Source organism: Amblyraja radiata, chromosome 5 (assembly GCF_010909765.2).
Source record: "Amblyraja radiata isolate CabotCenter1 chromosome 5, sAmbRad1.1.pri, whole genome shotgun sequence".
NCBI lineage: Eukaryota > Metazoa > Chordata > Chondrichthyes > Rajiformes > Rajidae > Amblyraja > Amblyraja radiata.
This window is the reverse complement of record NC_045960.1, coordinates 107,020,017-107,041,609: the sequence shown is the minus strand read 5'-3', so window position 1 is coordinate 107,041,609 and position 21,593 is coordinate 107,020,017. Positions and strand designations below refer to the sequence as shown.

Here is a 21,593-nt window from a genome sequence, read left to right as displayed (position 1 = left end):
TCGTTCCTAACCCCATTCTCCTGCCTTCTCCCCATAACCTCTGACACCTGTACTAATCAAGAATCTATCTATCTCTACCTTAAAAATATCCACTGACTTGGCCTCCACAGACTTCTGCAGCAAATAATTCCACAGATTCACCACCCTCTGACTAAAGAAAATCCTCCTTCACCTCCTTCCTAAAAGAATGTCCTTTAATTCTGAGGCTAAAACCTCTAGCCCTAGACTCTCCCACTAATGAAACATCCTTTCCATCTCCACTATATCCAAGTCTTTCAACATTCTGTATGTTTCAATGAGGTCCCCCCTCGTTGTTCTAAACTCCAGTGAAGACGGGCCCAGTGCCGACAAACGCTCACCATAGGTTAACCTGGGATCATCCTTGTAAACCTCCTCTGGACCCTCTCTGGAACCAGCTCACCCTTCCTCAGATATGGGGCCCAAAATTGCTCACAATATTCCAAATGTGGCATTACCAGCGCCTTATAGAGCCTTGTGGCGGGCGAATAAGCAAGCCACGCGTGGTGAAACAAAGAGATCTTTATTGGCAAAGTAAAGAGAACCGCACACACGCGAATGGGGGAACGTTACCCCGGGGATCACTATATATACCAGGGCATACCCCTGTGACGACTCCTTCCCGCCAAACCCAGTCATGTGACCCTGCCCCCGAATGCCGAGGGTTCGCAGGGAAGTGGCCTAACCCCCAGGTGGCGCCTCAGGACCCCTCCCCCAGAACCTGTGGCACGAAATGCGGCAGACGAACGAGGCATTGCCCCTTCACATCCACCAACAGGAATTGAGCCCGGAGGAAATCTGCGCCCAGCAACGGCTGGGAGACGCCGGCCACCGTAAAAGTCCAGAACTATGGTCACAGTTTAAGGATAAGAGGGAAGTCTTTTAGGACCGAGATGAGAAAATCAAAGATGGTGAATCTGGAATTCTCTGCCACAGAAGGTAGTTGAGGCCAGTTCATTGGCTATATTTAAGAGGGAGTTAGATGTGGCTAAAGGGATCAGGGTATGGAGAGAGAGAAGGCAGGGTTGGATGATCTGCCATGATCATATCGAATGACGGTGCAGGCTCGAAGGGCTGAATGGCCTACTCCTGCACCTATTTTCTATGTTTCTAAAATGGCGGGGCAAAGATGAGTGGGAACCCCATGCGTCCGTATGGAGCTGCCATTTCCGGCAGTTAGAAAAGGCCCCCACTTGCCGGAACGAGTGTCGACCCCCGATAGGGACAAAACGCTAACCTCCGCACCCGTATCAACGAGGAACCGTCATCCCGAATGTCGGTCCCAAGCATAGAGGCGGTGTTTCTGGCCAACCGCCGCAGCAACTACTCGCAGCCGGCCCCAGCGTTTGCCGGATACGAGCAGGGCGGGCGGCACTGACGGGCCGCGGGACCCCAGCGATGGTGGTAGTCACAATGCTTCCCCTTACCGGGGTCGCCCGGGACAAGCGGCGCAGCCGAGCTCCCGGTGGACGCTGGGCCCTCCAAGGCACAGCCGACACTTGATCGATCGAACCGCGGCCCTGCTGCTTGGACTGCCACAACTCGTCCGCATGCTCCGCTAGCTGCAAGGGCTCACCAAAATCCTCACCGGCGTGAAGCAGGTGGATGTCATCCATCATCCATTCCAAGAAGGCATGTTTGAAGTGGAGGCAGGGCTGATGACCGTCCATAAGGGTGAGCATCTCACTCATGGCTTGCGATCGCTGAGTCCGCCCATGTGCGTTGTCCACACTGTGCGGTCCCAGCGGCTCAGCCCATTGGTATGCAGGAGTAGCCCTTTGAGGCCGTCGTATTTGTCCTCATCCGGCGGCGCGCATGGGGAATGGACCAGACGACCGGCCGTCTCCTGATCAAACGCTTCGACCACATAATAATACCGAGTGTCATCAGCCGTGATGCGGCGAATGTGGAACTGTGCCTCGGCCTGCGGGAACCGCGCTTGGGGCTGCGATGTCCAGAACACGGGCAGCTTAAGGGAGACAGCAACTTAGGGCTGTTGGGGTTGATCGCTGGCTGCGTCCATAATGCAAATCCAAATTGACCGCTTTGGATCATCGGGGTCACCAATATGGCGGGCGAATAAACAAGCCACGCGTGGTGAAACAAAGGGATCTTTATTGGCAAAGTAAAGAGAACAGTACACACGCGAATGGGGGAACGTTACCCCGTGATTCACTGTATGTACCAGGGGACACCCCTGAACCCTACGACGACTCCTTCCAGCCATACCCAGTCACATGACCCTGCCTCCGAATGCCGAGGGTTCGCACAGTAAATGGCCTAACCCCCAGGTGGAGCCACAGCCTCAACATTGCATCCAACATTACAAAGCGTTTTTGTTGCATGCTAACTAACCAGTCAGCAGAAAGACTATACACGATTACAATCATTCCATCCCCAATGTACAGTGTGAACATAATGTGGTGTAAACGCCCTTAATGTGGGGTCACCTGTATCATCTTGGAACTACTTGTCTCTGATTCAGTTATTTATACATCCGATTAATTAATCGTTCAAGACTCAGCATTAACAGGGCGGCACGGTGGCACAGCTTTGCAGCACCAGAGACGCGGGTTGGGGACTCAGTGGGCCGAAGGGCCTGTTTCCACGCTGTATTTTTAAACAAAACTAAATATTTTTAATATTTTGTTTTCTGGAACATGTTTGGCCCTAGAAATCATTATTACTCATCTGCTAACTGTTTTGCTCATTTTTTCTAAGATAAAACAATTTTTGCCACAGTTTTGCAAAACTTAACCTCAGAATTGCCCTCTGTAAATGATATGGATTGTCATTGTTTTTGCTCTGTTTCAAGTTAGTGGTTGAGTGTACATTGTCTCTAGCTCAATAATAGAAACATAGAAACAGAAAATAGGTGCAGGAGTAGGCCATTCGGCCCTTCGAGTCTGCATCGCCATTCAATATGATCATGGCTGATCATCCAACTCAGTATTCTGTACCTGCCTTCTCTCCATACCCCCTGATCCCTTTAGCCACAAGGGCCACATCTAACTCTCTTAAATATAGCCAATGAACTGGCCTCAACTACATTCTGTGGCAGAGAATTCCAGAGATTCATCACTAGCTGTGTAAAAAAAAAAATTCTCATCCCCTTTATCCTTAAACTGTGACCCCTTGTTCTGGACTTCCCCAACATCTGGAACAATCTTCCTGCATCTAGCCTGTCCAACCCCTTAAGAATTTTGTAAGTTTCTATAAGATCAATCAATCAATCAATCAATATTTATTACATGTCATTTGAACCTCAGTGAGGCTCAAACGAAACTCCGTTTCCACAGCCATACAAACAAAGACAATTTCCTACAGACATACACACAATTCAATTTACAAAAACATCCATCACAGTGAACCCACTGTGATGGAAGGCAAAGTCTTTTCTCTCCCCTGTTTTCCATTTCTCTCCCGATGTCCAAGCCCCAGGCGGGCGATGATAAGTCGCACGGCCATTTTAGGCCGCGCGGGACGATGTACGGCCCCGCTCCCGGTCTAAATGTCACAAAGATGGAGCCCCCGGCGGGCGCTGAAATGTCCCATGGCCATGAAGCCGCGCCGGGCGATGTACGGCCCTGCTCCGGGTCGTTCCATCCCCGCGACACGGGCTGGAGAAGTTTCGTTGCGGGAGCTCCGGAAAGCGGTCTCTCCACCCGCGAGCTCCCGATGTCCCGACAGTCCACCGGACCTGCGGCTGCAGCTGGAGCCTCCGAGCTACGTGGTCGGGCCGCAGCAGCGAGTCACCACTGCTCCCCACGCTCCGATGCCGGCCAGCCCCACGATGGTGAGTAGTCCGCAGCTCCGCAGCCTCCGTGACTGGAGCCACTAGGTCGTTCAGGCTGGAGACTGCTCCACGGTGCTAGGCCCCAACGACAACGGAGACCCGACAGGAAAAATGTCGGGTCTCCCGTACAGGGAAGAGATTTTTACAAAGTTTCCCCCGCCCCCCACATATACACAGTTAAAAACACTATTAAAAAACACAAACAACTACATTTAACTAGACAAAAAATAAAAAAAAGACAGACAGGCTGTAGGGGCCGCTGCAACAGTGAGTCACGCCGCCACCGCCATTTAGAAGATCCCCCCTCAATCTTCTAATTTCTAGCGTGTACAAGCCGAGTATCCAGTCTTTCTTCATATGAAAGTCCTGACATCCCAGGAATCAATCTGTTATTTGTTTCCTTAGTTTGTTTCTTTAATCTCTTAGTTTATTTATTGTCATGTGTACCGAGGTACAGTGAAAAGCTTTTGTTACGACTAAAAGGATCTTGAACCATGAAGGTTAACTCCTTTGTTTCACACATGCAAACTTGCTGAGTGTTCTCACTATTTTCCGTTTTTGCTTCAGATTTATAGCAATCAAAATGTTTTTGATTTCCATTTACTGTCTCCCATCTTTATCTGAAAACAGTTAATATGAAAAACACCTTGTCAGAGACATGAATTAATCAAGTTCTGTTCTAATAGGAGTCCTGCCTTGGGTCAAGCTTGTGGATAACTTTGATGCAGAATATGAATATGTCACCAATGAAGGAACAGTATTCACATTCAAAACAAACCTCGACACTCCTTGTTATAGCTTAATTAATATTGACTTCAGTGACCCTGACCCTTCGAAATGGACAACTTTAATTGCAGAGCAGCAGAAGGATGTACTTGGTAGGTATAATTGTTTTTTTGTTTAGTCTTTTCATGCACATTTTTGTGAACATGGTGCGTGGGCTGTATGAAAACGAATAATGAAAATTGCACGTTACATATCTATCCAGCTGAATGATGTATCAGGGCTCGGCTGGTAAACACTTTCTAGTTTTACTTCCAGTTTTGCAACCATCCAGGATAGCACTCACTGATTTTGTTTCTTCTCTTTCCGTTAATACAACCTCAAAGAATATATCTATTAATTTACAGGCAAATAACTGCACTGAGTGTAATAATTTTAGTGAAATATTACGGCACAGTGGGGTAGCGGTAGAGTTGCTGCCTTACAGCGCCAGTGACCCAGGTTCGATCCTGACTCCAGGTGCTTATCTGTACGGAGTTTGTACCTTCTCCCCGTGACCGCGTGGGTTTTCTCCGAGATCTTCGGTTTCATTCCACACTCCAAAGACGTACAGGTTTGTAGGTTCAAGGTTTCAAGGTCAGTTTATTGTCACGCGTACCAAATAAGGTACAGTGAAATTCGTATTACCATACAGCCACACTTTAAAAAAAAGCAAAAAGACAGAGAACTACATAAAAGTTAACATAAACATCCACCACAGCGGATTCCCCACGTTCCTCACTGTGATGGAAAGCAATAAAGTCCAAACTTCTTCCTCTTTTGGCTTGGTATAAATGTAAATTGTCCCTAGTGTGTGTAGAATAGTGTTAGTGTGTGCGGATCGCTGGTTGGTGTGGGCTGAAGGGCCTGTATCTAAAACAAAAAACTAAAAATTACAGTTCTATTTATAATAATTACCGTTTAATGGAACATTACCAGTACAATTTTTATATGATCACATTTTAGTTTTGTTTAGAGATACATGGAAACTGGCCCTTTGACCTATCAAGCCCACACAGACCATCGATCACCCATTCACACTAGTTCTATGTTACCCCAACTCTCTCATCCACTCCAATTTTACAGAGGCCACTCATTGTTAAATAATGGAACAAAATTGAAAATTTCCTTTTTCACATCCATGTAATTCAACCGAGCCATCTTTAAAATGTATCTACAATTAGAAATTAAATGAGGGAGTATGAAAGATGAATTATATCATATTCCATAATCATCTCCAAGCTTTTAGCTGGTTGACAAGGGAGATATTGAAAGTATTTTAGTTTAGAGATTCAGTGGAAACAGGCCCTTTGGCCCACTGAGTCTGCGCCGACCAATGATCACCTGTTCTATCCTACACACAAGGAGTAATTTACAGAAGCCAATTAACCTGCAAACACACACGTCGTTGGATTGTAGGATGAAACTGGAGCACCAAGAGAAAACCCACGCGCTCACCGGGAGAATGTAGAAACTCGGTACAGACCACGCCCATGGTCAGGATCGATCCCGGGTCTCTGGCGCTGTTAGGCAGCAATTCTACCGGTGCACCACCCTTTGAATTTATGATCACAGAAACACTCGTAAGTTCAGAAGTTCTAGGAGCAGAATGCGGCCATTCGGCCCATCAAATCTACTCTGCCACCTATCTTTCCCCCTCAACCCTATTCTTCTCATTACCCCTGGCTCCTGCTCATCTGCCCAGCGAACCATCTAATACCTTCATATTGTGGAATTGGGAAAAGGGAATGTATGAGTAGAAGTAGAGTTGTTTGATAATATATTTAGGAAAACTTGGAACAGGATTTAAGAATGCAGGGACTCTGACCGCAAATTTGGAATGAAAGCTGTGCTGGAACACAAGGCAAGTGTTAATGATGAGCTGTGATCCAATGAATGGCAGAGCAGGCTTCAGGGGCTAAATGACCTACTATTCACATAGACGCATGACTTTTTTTTCCCCAAATGGGCTGAATTGAGGTTATGAAGAAATTTAAAGATGATCGTGTATCCGGTAACTACCCTGGCATTGCCCATCAAAACGTTAATTGCCTTTGAACGTCTAATCTGACTTGTGTATGAAAGAACTGCAGATGCTGGTTTACACCAAAGATAGACACAAAATGCTGGAGTAACTCAGCGAGACAGACAGATAGATGGAACGGGTGATGTTTCGGGTCTGAAATGTCTCGACCCAAAACTTCGCTCCAGTGTCTATCTTCGTAAGGGTGACTTTCCATGGAAAGATTAAAAACCGCGAGTCATTGAACACATTTTGCTCCTTCCTACAGTCGAATTGTTCACTGATGCAACGATTTAAAAACTAGAACCAGAATGATGGAAAATGTCTGACACAGGTTGACTATGCAGGCTACCATGTCAGTGTAGATCACAGTATTGAAATTCCAATCTTGTCTTCCAGCATAAGGTTCATAGCACTGCAGATCCAAGCAGGGAGTGCTTCCTCGAATGCGTGTTCATAGGTGTTGAAAGTTTCAGCCTTCACCTCTCCCCAAGTCAGTGAATTCCAGCTACATTTCTCCTGGATTATTTATTTTATTCAAAAGCCCGATCACTGTGAACTGTGAAATCTTCAAGTCAAGTCTAGTCAACTTTATTTGTCATATACACATACAAGATGTGCAGTGAAATGAAAGTGGCAATGCCTGCGGATTGTGCAAAAAACTACAGAACTGAATAGAACAGAATCAGTATTTACAAATTAGAAAACCCCCCCAAAAAAAACAGCGATTTAAAAAAGACACAACACAACAGTAAATTAGTCCCTGGTGAGATAAGAGTTTACAGTCCTGATGGCCTGTGGGAAGAAACTCCGTCTCATCCTCTCTGTTTTCACAGCATGACAGCGGAGGCGCTTGCCTGACCGTAGCAGCTGGAACAGTCCGTTGCTGGGGTGGAAAGGGTCCCCCATAATGTTGCTGGCTCTGGAACTGCACCTTCTGATGTATAGGTCCTGCAGGGTGGCGAGTGAAGTTCCCATAGTGCGTTTGGCCGAACGCACTACTCTCTGCAGAGCCTTCCTGTCCTAGGCAGAGCAGTTCCCCAACCAGATTGTGATGTTGCCGGACAAGGATGCTTTCTACAGCCCCAGAGTTGAAGCACTGAAGGATCCTCAGAGACTCTGAATTTCCTCAGCTGCCTGAGGAAATTCCAGTTGAGCTTTTTAAGCCATATTTCTTTATAGCTTCATCATGTTTTCATATGTCTATCTGTGCCTTCAACTCATCCAACCCATTCAATAAACGTTAGCATCTCAATATCCATTAACCCAAGCCCTGGGGACAGCACAGTGGTGGAGATAGTGTTTCAAAGCGCCAAACAATTTTTCAGCGAGTTCAATCCTGACAATGGGTTACTGTCAATGTGGAGTTTGCCAGTTCTCCTTGTGAAGGTGTGGGTTTTCATCCGGGTGATCCAGTTTCCTCACATGTCCCAAATATGTGCAGGTTGGTGGGTTAATTGTCCGGCACGATGGCGCAGCGGTAGAGTTGCTGCTTTACAGCGCCAGAGACCCGGGTTCTATCCTGACTACGGGTGCTGCCTGTACGGAGTTTGTACGTTCTCCCCGTGGGTTTCCTCCCGGAGCTCCGGTTTCGAGCATGAAGGAGAGTTATAAAGACTTCCTACGACCTCATGTCGACCATGCTGCGAGTATGAGTCGAGGGCAAACTCGCCAGAACTCGTGGATTAGGTCGCCCAAGTGGGACAGGCCCTTAAGAATGCAGTAAACCTCTTTGTTACGGACCTCTTCGGCATGGATTTCAGTTGTAATGGACTGCCCTTGACTGCCAGGCTGGGCTGCCGATGCTGCACTGGCCTGTGTCGCCGCCCCGGCCACTCCTGTTTCCACGCTGTATCTCTGAACTCTAAATCTGATCTATAAGCTGTTCTAACCTTTGACAACCTTCAGCGGCGTCCACGACATTTCCAATATTCGTTTCATCTGCAAACTTAACAATTATTCCTCCTACCTTCACATCCAAGTTGTTAATATGCAACCCAAACAACAGGAGTACCAGCACTAATCATTGTCAAAGTCCCCAAATTAATGATTTGCCATTGCAGGGACCCCAACACCAGTAAGAATTCAAAATCCTATGACTGTATGGCTTGGGCGTGCAGCGCGCTATTTGGCTATTCGTTAGTTGGCACAGCAGTAGAGTTGCTGCCTTACAGCGCTTGCAGCGTCGGACCCAGGTTCGATCCCGACTACGGGTGCTATCTGTACGGAGTTTATGTGTTCTCCCCGTGACTGCGTAGGTTTTCTCCAAGATCTTCGATTTCCTCCCATGCTTCAAAGAGGCACCGGCTTGTAGGTTAATTGACTTGGTATGAATGCAGAATTGTCCCCAGTGTGTGTGGGATAATGTTAATGTGCGGGGATTGTTGGTCAGTGCGGACTCGGTGGGCCGCAGGGACTGTATCTCTTAACTAAACTAAACTCAGATGTGATATGTTATAGGCAAAAAGACCCATGTCCAGAATATAAAAAGCAAATCGCCTTTTAATTATTCTTGGGGTTGTTTAATCATCTTCCAAGTGAACTTGCCACAGACGATTGTGGAGGCCAATTCATTGGGTATTTTTAAAGCGGCTTTTTTAAGTAATTTTAAATTCTTGATTAGTAAGGGTGTCAGGGGTTATGGGGAGAAGGCAGGAGAATACGGTTGAGAGGCAAAGATAGATCAGCCATGATTGAATGCAGAGTAGACTTGATGGGCCGAAAGGCCTAATTCTGTTCCGAAGACATACAAATTTATGAATGTGGACTGTGAGGCACAGATCTTGGTTTAACCTGACATTGAAACCTATACATCTGAAAATTAGTGAGGCTTTTAGCATTCTTAATTACTGAAGATCGACACCGTGATGGAGTAACTCAGCAAGTCAGGCAGCACCTCTCGAGAAATCTTTGTCTACCTTTGGTATAAACCAGCATCTGCAGTTCCTTCTACTAATCTTCATCACTGATTCCTGTTTACTTGTGTTATAGGTTGTAACTATATGCAGGTTTCCAGAGCTAGTGATGTATCCCTAGACATCAGTCGTCATTTTTAGATTGTTGCCTCACGAGCTTACTATTGATAATTATGTACCATTTTCTTTCTGCGTTGCATCTTACTGTTCATCTATGTTTTCAGAATGGTCCGGATGTGTCAGGGAAAACTATCTGGTTTTGTGCTACCTCCACCATGTGAAGCATGTCCTGCAGCTACACGATTTGGCCACGGGAGCTCATTTGAAGACCTTTCCTTTGGAAGTGGGCAGCGTTGTGGGGTACAGCGGACAAAAGAAGGACACTGAAATCTTCTATCAGTTTACAAGTTTCCTGACACCAGGTTAGTGAAGAAGCAGATTCACGTGCGGCAGGTAGTAGCGCAATGTTTGAGAGACATTTGGACAGGACCTAGATAGATAGAACAGGTTTAGAGGGACATGGACCAACCGCAGGCAGGTGGAATGGGTGAAGATGGGACAAGTTGGTCGGTGTGGGCAAGTTGGACCGAAGGGCCTGTTTCCACACTGTATAACTCACGATTCTCTCCATGACTCCAGAAGTAAATGCTAGAGGTACTTTTGTGGAGGGAATGGATAGATGATATTTTGAGTTGGGACCCTTCTTCAGTCTGATCTCGACTTGAAGAGACCTGACACAGATGTGACGCAGATGTTTAGTTTAGAGCCATAGCATGGAAACAGGCCCTTCGGCCCACCGAGCGCTGGCTGACCAGTGATCACCCGGTCATATCCTGCACACTGAGGACAATTTACAGAAGCCAATTAACGTACAGATCTGCACGTCATTGGGATGTGGGAGGAAACTGAAGCACCCGGAGAAAACCCACAACAGTCACAGGGAGAAAAGCACAAGCTCCACACAGACCGCACCCGCAGTCAGGATCGAACCCAGGCCTCTGGCACTGAGGCAGCAGCTGTGCCACCCACAGGTTTCAACATTGACACCCATACAACAATATGGTTCTGTTTTATCCATCAAAAAGCATGGAAAATGCAATCTGGTTAATCTGCAAGACCTTGACAACATCCAGGCTTGTGATGATAAGTGGCAAGAAACTTCCCCAACTACCAAGTGCGAGGTGATGATCATTTCTAATGTCATTCCAATAACCCACCTTTCTCCTTCCTCAACATTGCCAACATTGAATCTTCTACTGTCGACATTCGGAAAATTTCTTGCCATTTATCATCACAAGCTTGTATGTTGTCAAGGCGCTGCGTGGCAGAGACCTTCCTGAGGTGCTGCAGCCGCGGAACCGGGAACCCGTCCCGAAAACACGTGGGCTCGGCGGACCGCGAGGGCTGGAGACGTCGGACGCGAGGAGCGAGGGCCGGTAGGAGGGTGAACCGAGGTAAAGCCTCCAGAGCCTTCAAGGTCAGCTGCAGGAGGCTCGCCCGGGACACAAAGATGGCCAGGCGACGAGAGGAGAAAGGCGTCAGTTCACGGGCCGATCCATTCATAGATGACGGAGGGAGGCCCTGCAGGAGCCTGGGGCTCACCTGGATCGGGAGCCGTAAGGCAGCAAGTACTGAATCAGCGATCCAGTAGACCGAGCGTGCGGGCTGACCTGACTTTGGAAAAGGAGCCAAAACATGGCGGCACCGCATGTGAAATATATGCTAAAAGAATTCACTCTGCAGTTCCACATGTGACAAGTAAACTCCACTGAACCATTCTCTACGTCAATGATGAAAAACATTACTGGACCAGCCTCATGGATACTACAGCTGCGTCAAGTCAGAGGCTGGGTATCCTACTGTGAGTGACTCCTCACAGCCTGGTCACCCACTGTATGTCAGCAACGTGATGGAATACCTGCCACATTACCCAATGAGTGCCGCTCCAGCAACACTGGAGGAACAAGGATAGATCGTTCTACTTTATTTGTTACACAGTCATACGGCTTGGAAACAGGCTCCTCGTCCCATCTTGCCCACACCGACCAACATGTCCCATCTACACTAGTCCCGCCTGCCTTGCGCTTGGCCCATATCCCTCTAAACCTGTCCTATCTGCCTAGTTGCTTATTAAACATTGCGATAGTCCCTACCTCCTCTGGCAGTACTTTCCATGAAAAAATTACCCCTCGGCTTCTAATAAAATCTTTTCCCCTTCACCTTAAACCTGTAACCTCTAATTCTGTATATTTCGACCTAACCGTTCCCTACCTACACCAGTAGCCATGTGGCTGTAGTGTGTGTACCATCTGGATAATGCATTGCAGTTACTCAACAAAACTCCTTTGGCAGCACTTCCTATACCCTGGTCTCCACAACCTTGAGAAACGTGGGTCATCCGTCCATTGGAACTCAACCACTAAACTTGGAAATAAAAGGATTCTTGATTAGTAAGGGAAAAGGCAGGAGAATGGGATTGAGAGGGAAAGCTAAATCAGCCATGATTGAATGGCAGAGTAGACTTAAAGGACTAATTCTACTCCTATAACCTATGAACATGAATTTATGACACAAAGAGGTTGAGTAGCTCAGCTGGTCAGGCAGCAAATCTGGAGATCCTGGGTAGGTGAAGGTTTGGGTCGGGACCCTTCATACCGATTGGAAATTATCTTGCCTCCTCTTCGCCATTGCTGGGTCAAATTTTAGATTTCCTCGTGCAATAACATTGTGGATGTGCAGAAGGACTGTCACAGTTAAGGCTGAAGAAGGGTCTCGACTCGAAACGTCACCCATTCCTTCTCTCCAGAGATGCTGCCTGTCCCGCTGAGCTACTCCAGCATTTTTGTGTCGGTCACAGTTAAGGCAGTGGCTCATCTCAATCTCTGAAGGCAAGTGGGGAGAGGACACGTAAATGATGTTGCGTAATGACACACAAATGAGACGTGCCTTGTACATTGCTGCTTCCTGCACAGTGTGGTCTTTTCCTTAATTGCAACATTCTCTTCAGTGATGATAAAATGTTACAATTCTTAAAAAGAGTAAATGAATCGTTTAAATACTATAATAGAACTCGTGGCATATAAATTGTAGCGGCATACTGTGACATTTAGTTTTATTACATTGATTAGCTGCATTCCAAAGTACTTTAAACTACGGGTTGCAATGTCACAGCTGTTTGGGGAAAAAAGAATTGTGTGCTTGGAAGTCAGCTAATTACCATGAATATTCATTAACTTTATTGAAAGGATGAAGTTACTGATGTTAAAGCTAAATGGGAAATTTGGCTTCAAGGAAAATGTATAGATTTTGCAATCGGATGTGGACAGGGCAGGATAGCAGATGGATCGTAATGCTGTCAACTTACTGAATTAAGTGTATTATCTCACAAGGTAGAGTGAAAAGGTAGACACAAAGTGCTGGAGTAATCAGCGGGTCAGGCATCTCTGGAGAACAGGAATAGGTGACGTTTCGTGTCGAGACCCTTCTTCAGACTCGATCAGAATAGTCACCTACTCCTTTTCTCCAGAGATGCTGCCTGACCCGCTGATTTATTCCAGCATTTTATGTCTATCTTCGGTGTAAACTAGCATTTATTTCAAGTGGGCTTGTATACAAAAACTGGGATTTTTTTGTAAAATAATATTGTGATATCATGTTGCATTATCTTCTGTAAACATTGCAATTGTGGGTTGTGTTAAAAAAAAGTTAGAGCTGAGAGTCAAGAGTGTTTTATTGTCATCCGTCCCGAAACGGAACAATGGCATTCTTACTTGCAGTGGCACAGCAGATATGTAAACATAGTACTCTGTAAAACCCATAATAGACAACAGAGGTTCAGTATGTATTTTAAAAAAGAACAAATAATTAGACAATAATAGTGCAAAAATCATGTCCCCGTCTATATTGTTTGGAGCCTATAGGCTTTAAAATAGTTCTGTTTTTTTACAAGCTACAAAGTAACCTGCAACAATTTTTAAATCAATGTCGGGAAAGTATTCAGCATTAAAAGAAAATTGCTGGCAGTTAATTTTGTAAGAATCTAAAATACTCAAGTTTACTTTGTATTTTAAATTATTCCTATGGCATTTGAAGCTGATTTTGGAAAAATCTGTTCTAGGTATCATTTATCACTGTGATCTGACCAAAGACAGTTTGGAGCCAATAATTTTTAAAGAAGTAACAGTGAAAGGATTTAATCCATCTGATTATAAGACTGTTCAGGTTAGTAGAACATTCTTTTTTTATTAATTATTGGAATTTTCATGTTTAAGTTCATGCCCTCGTGGAATCAACTAACCTTGCTCAAAATGAGTATATTTAGGAAAAATATCGATAGATATTAAGACAATCAGGAAATCCAAAGAAATAGGTGAGTTGCAGCAGGTCCACGAAAATTTTCAGCATGTTGAAAATCCAGCGGCGGCCATTTGTCGAGGGGGGATGCCTGTATGGTCATGAGTAGTCGCCCAAAAAGTTGTGCCTTATTCTGGTCGCCGCTGGAATTTCAACGTGTTGAAAATATCCGGAGATCTGCTGCGACTATGATGGGTGCCGGCAAGTCGCATAAGTGGGACAGGCCCTTAACAGTTAAATTATGGGCCATGTTCTTACTCAGTGGCAGAGAATGCAAAGATGACAAATTGCTGCCTTCGCTGCCTGATGTTATTCAGATTCTTTAGTTTAATTTATTATTATTATCAGGTGTACCAAGATAGAGTCAAATGCTTTTTTTCTTGCGTGCTATTCAGTCAGCGAAAAGTCTATTCATGGTTACACAGTGTTCAGATACAGGATTAAGGGGATAACATTTAATGCAAAATAAAGTCCAATTAAAGATAAATTGAAGGTCTCTAATCAGGTAGCTGTGGCGTCAGGCCCGCTCTCCAGTTCGAGAGAGGACGATTCAGTTGCCTGATAACAACTGGGATGAAACTGTCCCTGAATCTGGAGATACCCGTTTTCAAACTTCTGCACCTCTTGCCTGATGGGAGAAGAGAGAATGACCGCGGTGAGACTAGCACTTGATTATGCTGGTGGCCTTGCCGAGGCAGCGTGAAGTGTAGATGGAATCAATGGAAGGGAGGTTGGTTTGCGTGGCGGACTGAGCTGTGTCCACAACTTTCTGCAACTCCCTGCGGCCTTGGATGGAGCTGTTCCCAAACCATGAATGTCAATCCAAAAATGAACCACATTTTCCTTCGGTTTTGTTTTGTCCATCAACCAATTCTCAACCACACCAGCAAATAATCTCAGTGCCATGAAAAGTGATTTTACTTAATAACCTTTTAAGTGGTACCCTACAGAAGGCCATTTGATAGACAAAATACCACACATTCCGTGCTTTTCAACTATTTTGCCAGTTAAAACATCAGAAAACATAATTTTCAATTTACTAATCCATCTTAACACTACCCACTTCCCTTATTTTCCATGTTCCCCAATTTTGGCGGATGACTACCAATGTATCACCTATCTTCTAAGCCATCACTTTCAAAAATTTGGGGTGAAGATAATGATCTTCCTTAGAATATATTGGCTTTCAGTCCTTTAATTTTGGACATGTTTTTTCTCCATGCATTAATTGGGCACCATATCTGAGGAAGGATGTGCTGGCTCCAGAGAGGGTCCAGAGGAGGTTGGCAAGAATGATCCCAGGAATGAATAGGTTAACCTATGATAAACGTTTGTCGGCACTGGGCCTGTGCTCACTGAATTTTAGAAGAATGAGGGGGGACCTCTGAAACGTACAGAATAGTGAAAGGCTTGGATAGAGTAGATGTGGAGAGGATATTTCCACTAGTGGGCGAGTATAGGACTAGAGGTCATTGCCTCAGAATTAAAGTACATTTTTTTAGGAAGGAGTTTATTTTGTCAATCTGTGAATTTCTTTGCCACAGAAGGCTGTGGAGGCACTGTCAGTGGATATTTTTAAGGCAGAGATAGATATATTCTTGATTAATACAGGTGTCAGTAGTTATGGGGAGAAGGAGCAAGAATGTGGTTAGGTGGGAGAGAAAGATCAGCCATAATTGAATGGCCGAGTAGACTTGATGGGCCGAATAGCCTAATTCTACTCCTATCACTTCTGACCTTAATGCTAATTTTGATTAACTGATTCACTGCAGACCTGTTATCTGCACTATTTCTAGGTGATTTATCATGTCATTAGTAATGGCGGATGCAAAATATTTGTTTAATTTCTGTTCATCTCTATATTCCCCAATGCAATTACTCCTCTCAATCTGTAATAACTTTTGCTATCCCTTCTCTAATTACATATACATAAAAGCTTTTGCAGTTCACTCGTATGCTTCTTGCCAGATCATTCTTTATTCTGCTTAACCCTTTCTTATCAATGTCAAATAGACAATAGGTGCAGGAGAAGGCCACTCGACCCTTTGAGCCAGCACCGCCATTCAATGTGATCATCCGCAATCAGTACCCCGTTCCTGCCTTCTCCCCATATTCCCTGACTCCGCTATCCTTAAGAGCCCTATCTAGCTCTCTCTTGAAAGTATCCAGAGAACCTGGCCTCCACCGCCCTCTGAGGCAGGGAATTCCGCAGACTCACAACTCTCTGTGTGAAAAAGTGTTACCTCATCTGCTGCCCAGCATCTTCCCAGCTGTTATCAGGCAACAGAATTGTCTTTTCACCAACTAGAGACGGGTCCTGGCCTCCCATCCACCTAATTGGAGACCTTTGATCTATCTTTGATCGGACTTTAACTTGCAATAAACTTTTATCCTGTATCTGCACACTGCGAACGGCTTGATTGTAATCATGTATAATCTTTTCGTTGACTGGATGGGACGCAACTAAAAAGCTTTTCACTTTACCTCGGTACATGTGACAATGCTAAACTAAACTTCTGAAATTTTCCCAATTCCATACCTGATAGCTGTATCTAAAAACGTTTTTCTTTTAATCTAATACTATTTATAAAAAAAGTCTGAAGACGGGTCGCGACATGAAACGTCACCCATTCCTTCTCTCCAGAGATGCTGCCTGTCCCGCTGAGTTACTCCAGCTTTTTGTGTCAATCTACTATTTACAACTTTCTCTTGTTAACCACAACGGAAACCACTTTTGCTGTTGGGTTTTGTATCTTGGAGAAGTATACTTATAAAGCACTAACCAGCGAATATTTATGGTCTTGCTGTTGAATCTATTTTTCCAACCTCATGGCTTAGCTTGGTCGGTTGCACTGTTGAGATTTAAGACCGTTGTTTTGAGTTGAATTGAATCATTTGTAATATTTTTATAAAATGTAATCATATTATGATTCCGAAAGGCACGTTAACTGTGAGACTATTAATTAACTGTCCACTCTGTGCAATAGTAAATCTTAAAGCAGCCTGCTGTGGAAGCTCCAGTATGACAAAGATTAAGATAGCTGTATAGCACAAGGATCTTTGGACTTCTATGGACGTGTGGCGCAAGACTCTTGATAGACATACTTTGATGCACAGCACAAGGTTCTTGATAGGCATCCTTTGATGTACTGCTAGCTATAAACCATACAGTGCAAGGGTCTTGAGTCATCCTTTGATATGCAGCTAGCTATAACCGTACAGCACATGGCCCTTGAGAGTCATTTTTATGGGCCTGTCCCACAGGATTGGGTAAGTGCACAGAGCCTTTTACCTAAAGTAGAGGCATCATCAACCAGAGGACAAAGGCTTAAGATGAAAGGGGAAAGATTTAATAGGAACCTGAGGAGAACTGGCTGGTGGATGTATTGAACGAGCTGCCGGAGGAGGCAGTTGTGGCACGTACTAGAACAACATTTAAAAGTCACGTTCTTGATTAGTATGTGTGTCAGAGGTTACGGGGAAAAGGCAGAAGAATGGGGTCAGGAGGGAGAGATAGATCAGCCATGATTGCATGGCAGAGTAGACTAGATGGGTCGAATGGCCTAATTCTGCTCCAATCACATATGACCTTATGTCATTTGGACAGGTTCATAGATGGGAACGGTTTTGAGGGATGTAGGCTAAATGCAGGCTGGTGGGACTCGTGAAGATGGGGCATCTTGGTCAGCATGGGCAAGTTGGGCGAAAGGCCCTGCTTCTAAGCTGCAAGGCTCTAATCAATTAATTCCTGTTTGTCCTGTTAGATTAACCATCTTGTTACAAATTATATCTCCAGTCACGTGAATAGCTTTCAGATCTTTCCCTGATTCATTGGAAGGATATTCTGTTTGTGTGCGTAGCCCCTTCCCAGTGGACTCTGGTTATCATGTAGTTACCCAGAACTATTGCTGTGTCCTTTCCATTTAACTTTCTAAATATCCCCTCACCAGAACCCCCCCCCCCCCCCCCACCTTAGTTATAGCACACAAAACAGAACAAATCTAATCAGCAGGAAGGAACAGCTGCTGCTGGTTTACACCAAAAATAGACACAAAATGCTCGTCAGGGGAGACATACAGAAATGGAAGGGTAAGGTATGAAAACACAGATCAAAGGGCCGACGATGACCAAGGAAATGTAGCACGTTGTTAGCTGAGGGGAAGGTGACAACAAGGCATACAATCAGGTGAGAGAGGGAAAACAAGGGTTTTTCCAACTTAAAGTTGGAGAAATCAATATTCATGCCCCTAGGTTGTAAGTTGTCCAAGTGAAATATGAGGTGTTGTTCCTCCAATTTGCTTTGGGCCTCACTCTGACAACAGAGGAGGCCCAGTAGAGAAAGGTCAGTGTGGGAATGGGAAGGGGGAGGGGGAGTTAAAAGTGTTTAGCAACCGGGAGATCGGGTAGGCCGAGGCGGACTGAGTGGAGGTGTTCAGCGAAACAATCGCCAACCCTGCGCCTAGTCTCACCGGTATACAGGAGTCCACACCTGGGACAGCGGATACAGTCGATGAGGTTGGAGCAGGTGCAAATGAACCTCTGCCTCACCTGAAAAGACTGCAAGGGGTCCTTGGATGGAGCCGAGGGGGAGGTATAGGGACAGGTGTTACATCTCCTGCAGTTGCTGGGGAAAGTACCCGGGGGGGGGGGGGGGGGGGGGATGGTTTGGGTGGGAAGGGACGGGTTGTCCCATCATTCTGACTACTGTGTAATCAATCTACCCTCAATTGCCAGCAAAGTGACAGAAGCTGTCATCAACAGTGCATGCAGCAGCACTCGCTCACAATAGCATCGTCAGGGCAGAACTGGGAATATCACTGACAATTGCATAGTGTTCAGTTCCATTTGCAGCTCAGCGAAGCAGCTTTTACTTCCATGCAGGAAGACATGGAACAACATACAGACAGGGGCTCATAATTGGCAAATAACATTCATGCCACAATAATCATCTCAAACAAGTCAAGTTGTCATATGCACACATACACGTAATTGCCTACAGCAACATCAGAGGCTGACCAACTATCCTTGACATTTAGTGATTCAATTCAATGATACTTTGTCTTTAGTCACATGTACCTAAGTATAGAAACATAGAAAATAGATGCAGGAGGAGTCCTTTCAGCCCTTCGAGCCAGCACCGCCATTCATTGGGATCATGGCTGATCATCCCCAATCAATAACCCGTGCCTGCCTTCTCCCCATATCCCTTGATTCCACCAGCCCCGAGAGCTCTATCTAACTCTCTCTTAAATCCATCCAGTGATTTGGCCTCCTCTGCCCTCTGTGGCAGGGAATTCCACAAATTCACAACTCTCTGGGTGAAAAAGTTTTTTCTCATCTCAGTCTTAAATTTATTCCTCCACTTATGCCTCCCCTTTATTCTAAGACTGTGGCCCCTGGTTCTGGACTCGCCCAACATTGGGAACATTTTCCCTGCATCTAGCTTGTCCAGTCCTTTTATAATTTTATATGTTTCTATAAGATTCCCCCTCATCCTTCTAAATTCCAGTAAAGACAAGCCTAGTCTTTTCAATCTTTCCTCATATGACAGTCCTGCCATCCCAGGGACCAATCTGGTGAACCTACACTGCACTATAGTGGAATGCTTTATTTTGCATACACGGCAGACCTCACCTAGGCAGTGCACAAGTGTCACCATGTTTTGCTGCCGGCTAAGTTACAAAAGCTCGCCGAACATTTCTGCCTACTGCCTGCCGCTGCACGGTGATCAGCAGGGTTGTCCTAATCTTCTCCCCATATCTCCTGACTCCGCTATCTTTAAGAGCCCTATCTAGCTCTCTCTTGAAAGTACCCAGAGAACTGGCCTCCACCGCCCTCTGAGGCAGAGAATTCCACAGACTCACAACTCTCTGTGTAAAAAAGTGTTTCCTCGTCTCCGTTCTAAATGGCTTACCAAGTTCACCAAGTAGCAAATGATTAAGGGATAGTCTTAACATGGGCAGGACCTACACTGTGAATGGTAGGCCTCTGGGGAGTGCTATAGAGCTGTATAGCTTCTTGAAGGTGGTGTCACAGGCAGATGGGGTGGTCAAAAAAGACTTGGCACATTGGCCCTCATCCGTCACAGTATTGAGTATAGAAGTTGGGAGGTCATGTTGCAGTTATATAAGACGTTGGTGAGGCCGCATTTCAAGTATTGTGTTCAGTTCAGGGCACCATGTTATAAGATAGATGTCAAGCTGGAAAGGGTGCAGAGAAGATTTACGATGATCTTCCCAGGACTCGAGGGTCTGAGCTATAGGGAGAGGTTGAGCTGGCTGGGAGTTTATTCCTTGGAGCACAGGAGGATGAGGGGTGATCTTATAGAGGTGCACAAAATCATGAGAGGAAGAGATCAGGGAGACGCACAGAGTCTTCTGCCCAGAGTCGGGGAATCGAGAACCAGAGGACATGGGTTTAAGGTAAAAGAGGAAAGATTTAATTGGAACCTGGGGGGTAACTTTTTCATACAAAGGGTGTATGGAACAAGCTGCCAAAGGAGGAAGTTGATGCGGGGTCTATCACAATGTTAAGAAACAGTTAGACAAGTACATAGACAGGACAGGTTCAGAGGGATATGGACCAGACACCGCCAGTTGGGACGAGTTTAGATAATGTTGGTCGGTGTGGACAAGTTAGGCTGAAGAGCCTGTTTTCATGCTGTATAATTATGGCTTTCAATGCATTGTTCATTTTTTGCTGTGCCCTAGATAAGCTTAGTTACTGAATCTCATGATAATGCGTTCCTCCCTCCCCATGAAAATGGTGATAATGTATTAGGAGTGGCACATTTAAACCTGCTCCCCCTCACCTCAACCTGACACTTGCCCAAGTAGTACCGAACGTGGTCCAAAAATACAGCTTTGTAAAGCTGCTCCAGTCACCACTAAAGGGCAACAAGGTGGCGCAGCGGTAGAGTTGCTTTCTCAGCGCCAGAGGCCCGGGTTCAATCCTGACTATGGGTGCTGTCTGTACGGAGTTTGTACGTTCTCCCCATGACCTTGGGAGGGTTTTCTCCGGCTTCCTCCCACACTCTAAGTACATACAAGTTTGTAGGTTTATTGGCTTAGGTAAATATTATAAATTGTCCCTAGAGTGTAGGATGTTGCTAATGTACGGGGATCGCAGGTGGGCGTAGGGCCTGTTCGCTGACTGATCAGGCCGAAGGGCCTGTTTCCGCGCTGTGCCTCTAAACAAAACAAAAGTACTGCATTCTATGACTGAGCGCTCTGATGGGAAAGCTTTGAGAAGTCCCCGGTCAGAAGCATTTCAAGATTGCCTATCAGCAACACCAGTCTTCTTCAGCCCTACTTACGTCAATGGGGATGGGAAAAGGACAAGAAGTACCTTCTGAGAAAATCTTTATCAAAAGAAAACTATGAGTTAATTACTTAGATGGCAAGCAACATTGTGATTTAGTTGCTATTCTCATATTCAGAATCTAATATTCTAGACTTTTGAACCCTTACAAGGGTTCAAATTCAATTAATGACAGCTGGTGAATTTAACCTCAAGCAAGTAAATAAACATGTTATATTTTTGCAAAAGTGGCCTTGGGTTTACAGGGCTGTTTAGTGTAGAGATACAGCACAGAAACAGGCCCTTCAGCCCACCAAGCCCGCGCCGACCAGCGATTCCCGCACAGTTACACAATCCTACACGCACTAGGGACAATTTACATTTATACAAAGCCAATTAACCTGCAAACCTGCACTTCTTTGGAGTG

The 21,593-nt window shown here is 45.4% G+C and overlaps 1 protein-coding gene across 1 annotated transcript in view; it reads left to right on the top strand.

Annotated features, from left to right (window-relative positions):
- Positions 1-21,593, top strand: part of LOC116973657 (prolyl endopeptidase) — a 103,336-nt gene that overhangs the window by 38,920 nt on the left and 42,823 nt on the right. The window contains exons 8-10 of the mRNA XM_033021924.1: positions 4,501-4,692; positions 9,739-9,936; positions 13,632-13,735. Coding sequence (XP_032877815.1) covers positions 4,501-4,692; positions 9,739-9,936; positions 13,632-13,735 — 494 coding nt within the window. The remainder of the gene's footprint in view (positions 1-4,500; positions 4,693-9,738; positions 9,937-13,631; positions 13,736-21,593) is intronic.